The 13,021-nt window shown below is 41.0% G+C and overlaps 1 protein-coding gene and 1 long non-coding RNA gene across 3 annotated transcripts; one reads left to right on the forward strand and one right to left on the reverse strand.

The window, feature by feature from the left end:
- The first annotated feature begins 2,200 nt into the window (after positions 1-2,200).
- Positions 2,201-12,819, forward strand: kcnk2a (potassium channel, subfamily K, member 2a). Its single transcript, XM_052063441.1, has 9 exons — positions 2,201-2,355; positions 3,751-3,857; positions 3,948-4,060; positions 4,652-4,742; positions 6,006-6,123; positions 7,561-7,721; positions 9,976-10,162; positions 10,257-10,396; positions 12,127-12,819. Coding segments are annotated over exons 1-9 (1,257 nt in total). The 5' UTR covers positions 2,201-2,354; the 3' UTR covers positions 12,466-12,819.
- LOC127599478 (uncharacterized) lies at positions 2,349-12,236 on the reverse strand. 2 transcript variants are annotated; one of them, XR_007962124.1, is made up of 4 exons: positions 12,100-12,236; positions 9,956-10,151; positions 7,503-7,698; positions 2,349-5,548 (listed from the first exon to the last, which is right to left on the reverse strand). It is a non-coding gene; the product is annotated as an uncharacterized LOC127599478 (long non-coding RNA). The 2 variants fall into 2 exon arrangements; XR_007962125.1 differs by lacking the exons at positions 9,956-10,151; positions 12,100-12,236 and adding an exon at positions 8,658-9,043.
- Positions 12,820-13,021: the final 202 nt, after the last annotated feature.

Raw genomic sequence — 13,021 nt, forward strand, 5'->3', positions numbered from 1 at the left:
CCACTAAACGAGGAGCATCTTAACATTAAGATGGATGATAAGAAGCTAATTGAATATAGGTTGTAATGAGTGGATATAAAAAGTCTCAACACCCCTGTTAAAATGTCAGGTTTTTGTGATCAGCCCTTCTCCTGGCCGATACCTTTGAACAATGAGATCCCTCTGACGCTGTAGAAGCTGCTCGACGATGGCTCATGCTATAAGATGCAATTACACCAATGTCAGGGAAAGCATACTAGAACATCTCTATTTTAACTGGGGTTAATCGCAGACACTTCAAATGGCCACTCCCATTTAACAGGAGTTTGAATGTGATTGGTAAACTAAAAACAGCCGCGTCCTCAAACATAAGAGGCTGTACACACTTGTGCAATCACAAGAGGGAGACTTGCCTCTTGCCCCAAAGTCAGCTCGGATATGTTCTAATTCACTTTTATCCCTAACGAGACGAACAGTGTAGCCAATACAGCGATTGATATTCCTAATGTTTCATGACACACACTAATATCTTCCTCGTATCTTTTTCTTAATTTCCTCCCGGACTTGTGTTCTACCTGACAAACCATTGGAGTCTCCCTCTTCTGGCCAGCATAAATAATGCACTCACATGGTACGGGACTGATTTCTTCATCAAATAGCCGCACTTTGCTGTGTTCTATCACAAACACAATCGACACAGTGGAGAAACACATGTGTGCAGTACTGAGTGTTCAGCTAACCGTGACACACATTGCCCCACACGTGTCTATCTTTGGCTGTATAAATGGGCATGTAATTAATTTTTGTGTGTGTGTGTGTGTGTGGGAGCCAGCAAGGGGGAAGCATGAAGATTTAAACTGCTATTAATTTCTCATCAGCAGCAGAGTGTCAAGAGAGCCGACGGGGACGGCAATCATGAGGATGGCAATGCCAGATCAGCATCCTGCTAAACATTTGAAATGGATGACAAACATCACAGAAAAGAGAGTGAGAGGGAGAGAGAGAAGCATTAAAAATAAAATGAATTTCAAACCTGCAAAATTACATGACAAGGCTTTAAAAATGTTTGTGATGTTGTTGTCCAAAACATATTTTGTGATGTATTTTTTTCTCCTTCAAAACATGTTATAAAGAATTTTGTACATTTTCAACTTTAAACTTAAATGAATATTTGCTGGTATCTGTCATCTATTCTAGAAGCACAAATGATGCTTTTCAAATTTTTGAGGTCAGAGAAGAAACCATCGAGTCTCGTTCATTCAGTAACTCCCGCTCTCCAAAATTTGAGGGTGAAAATGAATACGTTCATTTTCATTATTATTGTTAATGATTTGGTTAATGGATAAATTGTAAAGAATACATTTGATCTACTTTATTAAATAAGATAAGATATGCGTTATTTGTCCCGCAATGGGGAAATTACAATCAGAATTCAGAAAGGAAAACGCTGGGTAGGGAGAGGGAAAAAAATAATAACAATGGTTTGATAAATCAGAAATTAGTTATTGATAACATTTTAAAGTATTTTAGTGACAGTAAAATAATTTACAAAAATGTACATGTTCATTTTAACTTACCGGTAATTGTTTTGTCTTGTTTTTTAATTTACCTTAACTCAGGGATGTCAAACACATTTTTGTCACAGGCCACATTTTAGTTACTGCTTCCCTTGGACGGCTGTTATGACGGTGAAACCATATAAAGAAGTCAAGAATAAAATGGTTTATTCCACTATTGTTTAACTTATCTTAATGAGGGTTTGGTAAGAAGAAGATGCTTGCAATAGCTCTCTTGTTTATTACATATGAGAATTTGAAAATGTTAGTACAGATTATAGCAAGCGTCATGGAAGTGGAAGTTTGCTTTGCTATCCTGGGCCACATAAATGCATGTGATACCGTGTGTATGTGTGTGTGTGTGTGTGTGTGTGTGTGTGTGTGTGTGTGTGTGTGTGCGTGTGTGTGTGTGTGTGTGCGTGTGTGTGCGTGCGTGTCATGACCAGAACTTCACTCTTTGTGAGTGTGCATGCATGTGTGTTTCTCCACCCATCTCTCTCCCCCTCCTGCTCCTCCCTCTGTTTTATCCCATCCCTCCTTCGCTCAGGGAGCGCAGTGGAGCAGCGTGCATGCCAGAGAGCCAAAGAGCATTTGTCTGGCACACGTGGAGCTCTAACAGCGCTCTGCCGCTGGCCCGGCCTCAGCGGAGGAGAGACCAAGAAGACGAGGAGGAGGAGGAGGAGGAAGAGCAGGACAAGGAGGCCTCAGCATCACAGGGAGGAGAGGCCAAGAGGAGGAAAGATTCCCCGAAACGCAGTGAGGGCGTCGAATGAGGAGGAGAAGAGGAGCCCGGAGGGCATTGGATAGGCTCGATCCAGGAGTGAGTAGCACCGATTGTAGTACTTTTTGAATTTATTTATTTATTCATTTTAATACATTGAAATATTTCCGTGCGTACCTGAAGATGGCAATAGTATTTTCCAATAACATTTGACATTACATTTAAAGTAGTGACATAACAGCGCAATTAGCTCATCTCATGACTTAAAAAAATCATTTTGTTGAGTGAGAGTCCATATCGCAGTTCTATAAGCACAATGGTCTTAATTTATATTTTTATAATAATAAAAAATGGTCCTAAAACACAAACGACGACAGTTATTTTTAAGGTAATGTTAGTTTGTAATACAGTACATCTTTTGTATTGTTTGCTTGATTAAGCATGATGTGCAGTGTATGACTGTCTATTTATGCAACAAAAAAAGCTGAGAAACGAGATTCTTTTACAAAGCATCAAATTGTTGACCAACTATCTTTTTTGACATTTTTTCACCACTGAACTTATCGTGGACAAGCGAAAAAACATTTCAATTGCAATAAGGCTGAGCAGCAAAGCCATTGAAAGCTTGTTTAAAATGATTTTTGTTCATTATGTGACTTGGTAATGACTGCGTTTGTTATCTATGGCCGTTAATTGTTGTATGTGTATGAAATAGCAACCAAAAAGCTACTGCCAGAAACTAATGGTTGGTGCAATGTAACAGAGCGAACCAGCAATTCTCAACGTGTGGTACGCGGGCTCCCTCTCGTGGTAGGAAGAAAAAAGCAAGAAAATGAATTAAATGTTGAAAATGTGTGTTACAGTGGCTGAAACATTTTTTTTCATCCAGTGCATTGCAATTTGATGTGTTCAGTTTTGTACAATGCATTTACTGTTTAAAAAAAAGATTTATTTAGGTAATTTTGTCTCACTTTTATATGTAAACATTTTCACTGAAACTAGTACAGTTTTCCCGTTGTTAACCATCATGTTAATTCTAATTGTGCATAATGTTACAGTGGTTTGCACTAATATGAAATATATTTTTCAAGAATAAAACCTCTGTCTTGTTTTTTACTTTGTCATAATGTTGATCATAACGGTGCTACTTGGAGAGCTACAAATGATTTTAGGTGGTACTTGGTGTAAAATGTTGGAGAATCACAATCTAAAATTATGTTACTGTACCTATGTGTACTGTACTGTACTGTACAGTTATTCTAAACTACTTTAGAAAAATGTCACTAAAACAGGCAAGAGAGAGCGATTCATGTGTTTGCTTGTGTCAGGATTGAAAGGCCATTTCGAAGCCTTGTCTGTGATTTATTTATAAAGACTTCTAAAATTAACAACTAAATGGCCATGGCAAGTGAAATGAGACGGTGTGGGTAAAAAACAATTCCTGGTGATGTTTTTTTTTTTCTCCACCCCCACTACCAACATCCCCCCTGACAGTGGCAGCTCCAGACTTGCTGGACCCCAAAGCGGCCACTCACAACACCAAGCCCCGCCTCTCCTTCTCCACAAAGTCCATCACGCTGACTCCACGAGAGGAAAGCGAGGTGGGAGGCCACCAAATCGCCATCACGCTTTCGTTCGTTACCTTCTTTCCGATGCACGTGTTGGTTGACTGACCAGTTGAAGTATTGCAGGTGGTCGCCACGGTGATGAAAAGGAAGACGGTGACCGCCATCTTTCTTTTGATCGTCTTCTACCTGGTGATGGGCGCGGCCGTTTTCAGGTCCCTGGAACAGCCTCATGAGAGGTAAAAACCATTAAAAATCGGCCTGCACAAATGAGTTATGTTAATACGTTCGTGCTATTAAATTGAACTATTGGCCCACTCCCAGACTGAATAAGGTTTTTAAAATGCTCTCAGTATGGTACAATACTTTTTCAAGAACCTTCAAGAACGTGGATTTTTTAAATTCCTCTTGCATTTTTTGTTAAAAAGCCAAGTAGAAGGTTGGCGCAAAACTACGCTCTTTCTGAAGCCCTCAAAACCTTTGAGGAGGAGCTGTGCTATTTAGAAACATTTTCCACAAACTATAAAGCCCAGCCACACACACACGTGTCCTTCCAGCTACTACAGTCAAAATACCGATCGGAGAAGTAGTTGGAGCAGTAATCGGGTCCTTGCTGTTTCATATCCATCCCTGCAAGTTGCAGTCGTTTAAAATGCTGACATTTCAACTCAGGCACTTTGCATGGTTTGGGGGGGTTGGGCAAAATAAATCACATGTTCTCTGCAATTATACATAATTGGATTTGGTAGCCCACAAGCAAACATTTGTAATTGTGTAAACAAATGAGGTGACAGGTTGTGACAAATACTGTGGCCTTCTTTCCCCATCAGTGCTCAACGCTTGGCCATCTTGACCCAGAAGTTGGACTTTCTGGCCAAACACTCCTGCGTCAACAACAGTCATCTGGAGGATCTGGTTAAGGTGAAATATATTCATCTGTGTCGATATGCACTGGATATGAAATGTTTACTCTTCAAATACGAGATGTGATATGAAAATCGATCATTTCAAAACTGTTTCCACCATTCATGTGACCTCTAATCTTTACAAATGAATGAGAGAGAAAAAAATCTGAGTTTAATGATAATTCGGTACACTGGAAACTGAAAAGCTTAACCAATCACAATGAAACTCATGTTAAAAGTGAGCCAGCACACACCTGCCACCTTTGAAAGGGGTTCTGAATAACCCTAGATCGACTTTAGTTGCTCTAGTAAGCTTTTCCTGACATTTCTGTAGCCCAGTGAGATCTCACTGTTTATAGGTATCGGTCAGGAAAAGGGGACAGAAACTTCCAAGGCTTTAAATATACCATAGACCACATTGACGACTGTGGCGAAATTATGGCGCGACAGACAGATTTCCAGTAACTGGACATCCCTCCACAATTCATGAAAAGAAAACAGGTCTGGGAGGCTGCCAGGAGGCCGACAGCACGTCCCAATTATAAGAGGGTGTGCGCACTTGTGCAACTACATCGCTGTTGTTCATTTTTTCTTCCCCTCTTGAAATGATGTACGTTTTGTTTTTAATCGATTGTAGTAGCTCAAGGTCACATTAAGTGTGGATAAAGTTTGGAACTGATTTTATATCGGTCACTTTTCTTGAGATCACAGCAAACAATGGAACAGGATGCGTAGACTTGAAATTGTGTGTCCACCGTGTGTGTTGCCACTGTAGTAGTTTCAGCACCTTGGACAGCTCATTACTTTCTCAGAGGGTGGAACCTGTGAGGGTTAAAAAAAAAACAAAAGTATTCCGAGAAGCTGGTGGACCTTCAGCGTTTTGTATTATAGATCATTTTCCCTCTTGGAAATTCTTAGAAGGGAATAAAGTCAATCTCTTCCATGTTTCAGAGTTCAGACGATATCAATAAGATACAACTACTCACCGTTTGACAACAGAGGCATCGCTCTTAAGAAAGTAGAGAGGGAGGCTTGTTGAATTGTTTTTTTACGTTCTTCAGCGTCTTGCAAGTGTAAAAATAAGTTAGGACCTGTACAGTGCAAATTTTAAAGAATAACAATGGCTCTATTGTAGTAAAGTTATTCTACAAGAGAGGAGGCCCGTTGTTTTATCACATTATTCGATCAGACTTTCCGCTGCGGTGTTCCGCATTCTCAAGGCAATTTTCCATCTTTTTCTGTGAGTTCAAGTTTTGTCTGCCTCTCCTTCTCCCTCCAGCAAGTCGTGGCAGCCATCCGCTCGGGAGTGAACCCTGTTGGGACACTCGCCAATCCAAGCAGCCTGTGGGACCTGAGCTCCGCCTTCTTTTTCGCAGGGACTGTCATCACCACCATTGGTAGGATCCTCGTACACACACACACACGCGCACACACACACACGCAGACACTCACACAAGCACACGATCCATGTTCATGTGCAGGTGTGTGTGTTTTTACTGTTGTTGTTGTATTTTTTTAAATAAACGTAAGTATTATTAACTCTCACAATTAACTGTGACACGCAATCTTACATGATTGCATGCAAGATTGCCATCAATCAGGGTTAGAAGTTATATATTGAACTGTGCTAGACGCATGCGTGCGTCCGCGTGTGCGTGTGTGTGCACGCGTGCGCGCGCTCCCCAAATGAGCTGTTATGTAACAAAGGCTTTGAGGTTGTTGCGTTTGTCATCGATCTTCCATCTGCTTCCTGCAAGTAATCAAACTAGTGCACCTTGGCGCTCTCATGACCATACGTTTAGTCTTTGTGTGTGGGCACGATATTCTTTCACTCCCTGCTTTTATCCCCCCCTCCCCATCCCTCGCCATTCTCTGCGAACTGTAAAATTTCTTTTGCGGCAGCTCATTGCAATGCAATTACGACATTGCAAGTACAATGGCAGTTGCTCCACTTATTGACTCGGTTCCTTCACTTTTGTTAGTTTTCATTTCAGGACACTGAGCGCAAATGTCTGCCGCCACCGTTTCAACTTGCGGTTGCCGACTTCCTGAATGTGTCAGAATGTTGTCATTTAGTGTATATTCACGAATGAGTCCATCAGAGGTTGAGGATGCACCATATTTGATAAACGACAGCCGATTGAGCATGACAACCCTGTAAATTACCGCTAAGCTTATTTTGGGAAAAAAATGGGATTTGTTTACTGTTGACAATTAGCGGGATTGGGACACTGTTACACTGTTTACACAATATTTTGGTGCTTTCCGTTGTTCTTCCTCATTCCCAATATGTTGTGTGCTCATATGTGTCTGTATTATTTTTAAAGTGTGTATGAAGACCGGGGTGGAAAAAAAAATTAAGTGCCACAAATGTGTAAAAACATGCCTTAAAAATAGAGTATTTCTATGCTGCGGGTTTCGCGTAACCTCCCTCGTGGAAGGGGGATTTGTGTACATGTACTGGTGAGACAAAATTACTAGTGGGCATTTTGGTGCTAATGATAGGGTCATGTGACATTATATAATTCTACTAGTTCATATCTATTGCTTCAAGAGTCACACTAGTATTGTGTAGATGTTAACTAGTACACAGGACTGGAAAAACACGTCTTGTAAGATCCAATCATTCTACTTTTCTCTTACTCGAGAGGGCAATGTGTGTACGAGTACATGGACCTTAAGAGGGGTTTCAAATAAATACTCAATGGCATTCCAGAAAAGAAGAATATGACACCAGCAGTGGGAAGTTGTACATCATCCACGCATTGGTAACTACCTTGTTGGAGGTCCGAAGTCAAACGTGGTCCGAAGTCTACTCTCGGTCTTCTGTCCAGGCTTCGGGAACATCTCTCCTCACACGGAGGGCGGGAGAATCTTTTGCATCGTCTACGCTCTGTTGGGCATCCCACTTTTCGGCTTCCTCCTGGCCGGCATAGGCGACCAGCTGGGCACCATCTTTGCAAAGATCATCGCTAGAGTGGAGAAGATGTTTGTGGTGAGTGCAGGTGAACAAGCATCCACCTAACAGTCTGCACGTGTCCCAGGCAGCAAGTCGACAAAAGGTGCTTTGAATAATTTACACAAAAGCACTCTTGACAGCAATCCTATCACGACAAGGTCTTTTCAGTTTCCAGACGGACAACCTTGATATTTGGCTAAACGCGATTCCGACTTCGGCCTTCCTTTGTGGAGTTTGCATGTCCTTCCCGTGCCTGCATGGGTTTTCTCCGGGTACTTTGGTTTCCCCTCACAGTCCTAAAACATGCAACAGGTGTGATGGTGACTGTTTGTCTCTGTGTGCCCTGCCATTGGCTGCCAACCAGTTCAGGGTGCCCCCCGCCTACTGCCCGAAGACTGCTGGGATAGGCCCCAGCACGCCCACGACCCTTGTGAATATGAGAATAGAAATTGGGGTCATGGATGGACGGGGCTTTAACGTAGCGCCGTTGTTTACCACTTTGGTCTTTTGTTCACATTTCTCAATAAAAGTCTCAATCTCAGAGCAACTTTAATGATCATTTTACCAATGCAAATACTGAAATTTAATGTCGGCCAATCACCGTAACCCAGGAAGGACCCGGTTGATGATCTCCAGAGTCTTAAGGTTTATGTTATTTATTTACACACTCAAGGTTTGTGATCTGACACCAAGTACGATTTCAATTGCGACACGCTCCCGCCAACATCAATCAATATCGCACAATAACGATGAACCGATTGTTGAATTTTGCCTGGACGTTTCCTAAATGTCATTTCTACTTGTGACACAGCTCCTAATCAATTCATGAATCAATCAATCCCTTCGCCCCTGCCTGAATGCACGCTGTTTAAGCGAGCGGTTTTGTTCTGAATGATTAAGTGGTCCAGAGGGAGCCTGAGAGAAATATGATGATGACGGGGGACGAGGACAAAAGTTCATTGTGTCACCCACCTAAGCGCTTAATGGCTTGAAGGCCAGATGGTTTTAGACGACAGCTTTAGTCGCAGTCCCAAGTGCTCCCAGGGGCAAACTTGTGATGTCACAATGTCTGAGTCTACGTTTGCAACTGTATTTAGCATGGAAGATTTTACAGTAGTGCAAACTACACTGCAAGCAAAAACAAACAAAAACAATGATATTGTTAAATGTTTTGAACACAAAGACGAACAACCGTTTGTACTCAGAGTCACACCCAGGGACAATTTAGAGTCCTCAACCAACCTGTCATGCCCGTTTTTTGGAATGTGAGAGGAAACCGGAGTACCCGGAGAAAACCCACCCAGGCACGGGAAGAACATGCAAATTCCACATAGGAAGACCGGAGTCAGAATCGAACCCTGCACCTCTTAACTGTGAGGCTAACCACTCGCACACCACGCCGCCTTAGTAAAACATCATTAAAGTGTAACTACATTTTAATTAACCATATTTAGGAAAAAATGTCTTGACAAATGCATCACATATTACAGGACTCTTGACAATGCATTCTGTCATACCAACTCTGTCACTGGGCTAAATTGATATTTTAACCTTATTAGGAATTTGATACAACAGGTTGATTTACGGCGCCGGCACCCGCAGCGGCTCCTCTTGTTGTATGTTGTCTGTTTAAGAGAGAGGAAATTTCATCTGTGCTGTACACATACAGCACATTTGACAATAAAGTTGTACTTGACTTGACTTTGTTAGTTGCATTTAACTTATTTTTGTTTAAGTAATATCACCTGAAAATCATTGCATAAATTGTCAATTATAGTTTATCAGCAGAGTCAACAATGAAGAAAAAAATGGCTTTAATCAGTGTCATCAAGATTATCTTGAGATATAAATAAATTCCACTTTAATCAATCAGATTTAGCCTAACTTACTTTTTTTTCCAGGTACTTAGTAAATGTTTATCAGTTATCAGTTAGTAAAATTGATTACCGGCAGTAAAATATTTCAACCATTGTTTCATTATTTTGTTTTTAAGAGTTAATTTGCTAAATTACATTGTTTAATATCAAAGTTGGGGTATGTAAAATCAATTAAAATTATATTAAGTGTCACTTTTTGGACTTTATGAATCTGTATTTTTTTTTTTTTTTTAAAGAAGACACTGATTAAAGTTTTCTGAGTGTGGATAAATTATATAATCAATGGGCTGGATTCAAGAACGGAGTGAAACAGGTGTCCCCAACGTTGCGTCCCGTGCTCTGTAAGATGAATTAAATGCCATCAGCTATTGCATAACGTGTGCTTGTGCTCACCTCGTGTGTGGTCCGGGCAGCACTGGGACATCAGTCAGACGAAGATCCGGGTCATATCTACGTTGCTGTTTGTGCTCTTTGGCTGCTTGCTGTTCGTGGGGCTCCCGGCAGCCATCTTTCAACACATCGAGGGCTGGTCAGCGCTGGAGTCGCTTTACTTTGTGGTCATCACTTTGACCACCATCGGCTTCGGGGACTTTGTTGCAGGTAAAACGAGTTCAAAACAACAAGGACAAGAAAAAAAGTGACTTTGTGATTGGCTCATGTGTGATTCTGTGAATGCTTCTACCTCTGCTTCCAGGGGGGTCAGAAATCGAGTACTTGGACTACTACAAACCAGTAGTTTGGTTCTGGATTTTGGTTGGACTGGCCTACTTTGCCGCCATCCTCAGCATGATTGGAGACTGGTTAAGAGTCATTTCGAGGAGGACCAAAGAAGAGGTTTAGTTATTATTAGATTATATTATTGTCAACACATAGTAATACATGTGCTGTACAGGATATAGTGGTCCGCCTCACGTTTCTTGGGTTCAGGGTTCGAATCTCATCTGAGGCCCCTCTGTGTGGAGTTTGCATGTTTTCCCAACATTTGAATTGGTTTTCTCCTATCGTATTCCCAAAAACATGCCTTTTAGGTTAATTGAAGACTTGACATAATCTTTAAGTGTGAATGTGAGTGTGAATGATTGTTTGTCAGAGGAGGCCCTGAGATTGGCAGGGTTTACTCCTTCCTCTCGCTTAAAGTCAGCTGGGATAGGATCCCGCTCACCTGGGATCTTAATAAGCACTAAAAAGGATGAATGGATGAATGAATGGATGGATGGATGATATGCACCCACTGGAAACAACTTGATTCAAAATTAAGTACAATCAAAGAAAGCAATGCACGATAAAGGGTTCTCAGTAGGACACAGCGCCGATGCAAACCACTTCAGACCACAACCATAGTAATAACATCATGTATTGCGAAATGAACATCTTCCTTTCTAATCTTGTATCGTAAATCTTCATGTATTGCATATCATCCAGTATAATACGACAAGGAAACATTTTGTGCTCAAGGCCGACACTTGATTTTTCAGTTTTCAAATTTCAATTTTAGATTAGCTATAAAAAAGTACATTTTTTGAAGTGCATTTCAGTTGTATTTAACTTAAAGTATGGTAATTGTTCATTTTAGGACTCAAATCTTGGCTTCTGTATTTTTGGACTGTTTTAATCTTGGAGTTGCCCATAACAGTGATATTTGGTGTAAAATTTTGAGAATCACCGACTGGGGGACAAAATACATCAGCATTCTTTGATCAAGTAAATACTGTACTCAGTAGTTAGATTAAAGTGCGTGACCCGTACATGCAACTTGCTCCATCACTGATATAGAATATTATGTAATATGATACACACTCTTCTCAGTGTAGTGACATTTACTGTACATGAGCATTTGTTCATTTCCAAGTGCGGCGCCAGGTCCCTGCAGACTTTTGTCACCCTCCTAACTTGGTTTCAATGATGAAATGCTTCTCTGATCCAATTGACTTTATGCAACCGAAATACACCTGCAGGTTATTAGTGTGAGTCTCTCCAGAGGGAGTTTGCATAAAGCATGACCATCCATAGTCTCATCTGGACATGCATCTTGACTCATTTCTGCTCTAAATGTAACATATGCAAATGAGTGCAATTTTCTCCAGAAGAGAAACACTTTTCACAGGAGCAAGAAAGACAGAGAAACGAATAAGATGTTGTCTTGAATTCATATTTTACCATAAATTGATCCACTTTTGATTTAGATTTGGTTTGGTAGCAGTGAGGTTATTCCACCACCCAAAAAAAGACTTTTTTTTTTGCTTATTGTTACTGATACTTTTAAGTGTTATTGAATCAAGAAGTACTCCAATTCACAATCATTCTCCAAAATATGAGTCACTATTTTTACGTTTATTGTATTTTTTCCTCCGAAATGATTCTGAGGCTTCTGATAGGATAACATTAAATTAATGGTTACAGTGCCCCCTGCAGCTATTTCGAAACCGGCTGAGGTTTTCTTAAATGAAAAAAAAATGAATTCCTCTGTGAGGACGGAATTGTTTTCTAAGCAGCGATGGACGTTGACTGTGAGTAAGGCTCACTGCGTTTTTGTTCACTGAACCTGTGACTGCACTTCTCCGTAGGTGGGAGAGATCCGCGCCCACGCAGCCGAATGGACGGCCAACGTGTCAGCAGAACTGAAGGAAACGCGCCGACGAGTGAGTGTGGAAATCTACGACAAATTCCAGCGGGCTGCTTCCATTAAACGTAAACTGTCATCCGAGCTCGGTTTCAGCCCCACCGCAGAATTTGGGCTACCGCGAAGGACGGTATCAGCCAATCACAGTGAGGAGCGGGAGAAGAGAGACAAAGAGGCGGGGCTACCGGGGCTGACGCCTCAGCTAAACCGGAACTGCGGCTTATTTATGAACGGTCTGGACCTGGAAAGAGGCGATATGGCCATTATTGAACATGTTAAGTGAAGGGCAGTTTGTTGTATCGTGACCTGCTCGAAAATCTTGTGGATTTCTTAACCATTTCCAGCTTTTCTGGGAGAGGTCTGGGAGTTTAAATGTCAATCAACAATGGAAGCAACCACTAAATATTCAAACAGGAGCAAATGTTAACAGTTTGTTCATTCGTGTTCCATTGTTCTCAAATTATTTGGGTCCTGGGACCTCCTTATAATTTTCACACCAATTAAGCATAACTACCCATATCTACCCTCTCTATGCCTGAATACATAATAGCTGCTCATTCGAGAGAAAAAAAGTTGGCACGTAACAATAACAAGTTTCTGTTTGAGTTGCTCCGTTGTCATAAAAAACGTTGTAATCTTTCCAAGAAGAAAAAAAAGCTCATTTAACGACTACATCTGCCCCTAAATGCTTTAAGAATTTTTTTTAAATGGCCTATTTTAAGGGGGGCAAATTTTTGAGAGAGGTAATAGAATAAAGATATTTCCCTCCTAGCAAAAGTCATAATATTATGATATCAAAGTGGGACTTAGTATTGTTATAACTGCTTGCAAGATTTGAA

Source organism: Hippocampus zosterae, chromosome 4 (genome assembly GCF_025434085.1).
Source record: "Hippocampus zosterae strain Florida chromosome 4, ASM2543408v3, whole genome shotgun sequence".
Classification (NCBI taxonomy): Eukaryota; Metazoa; Chordata; class Actinopteri; order Syngnathiformes; family Syngnathidae; genus Hippocampus; species Hippocampus zosterae.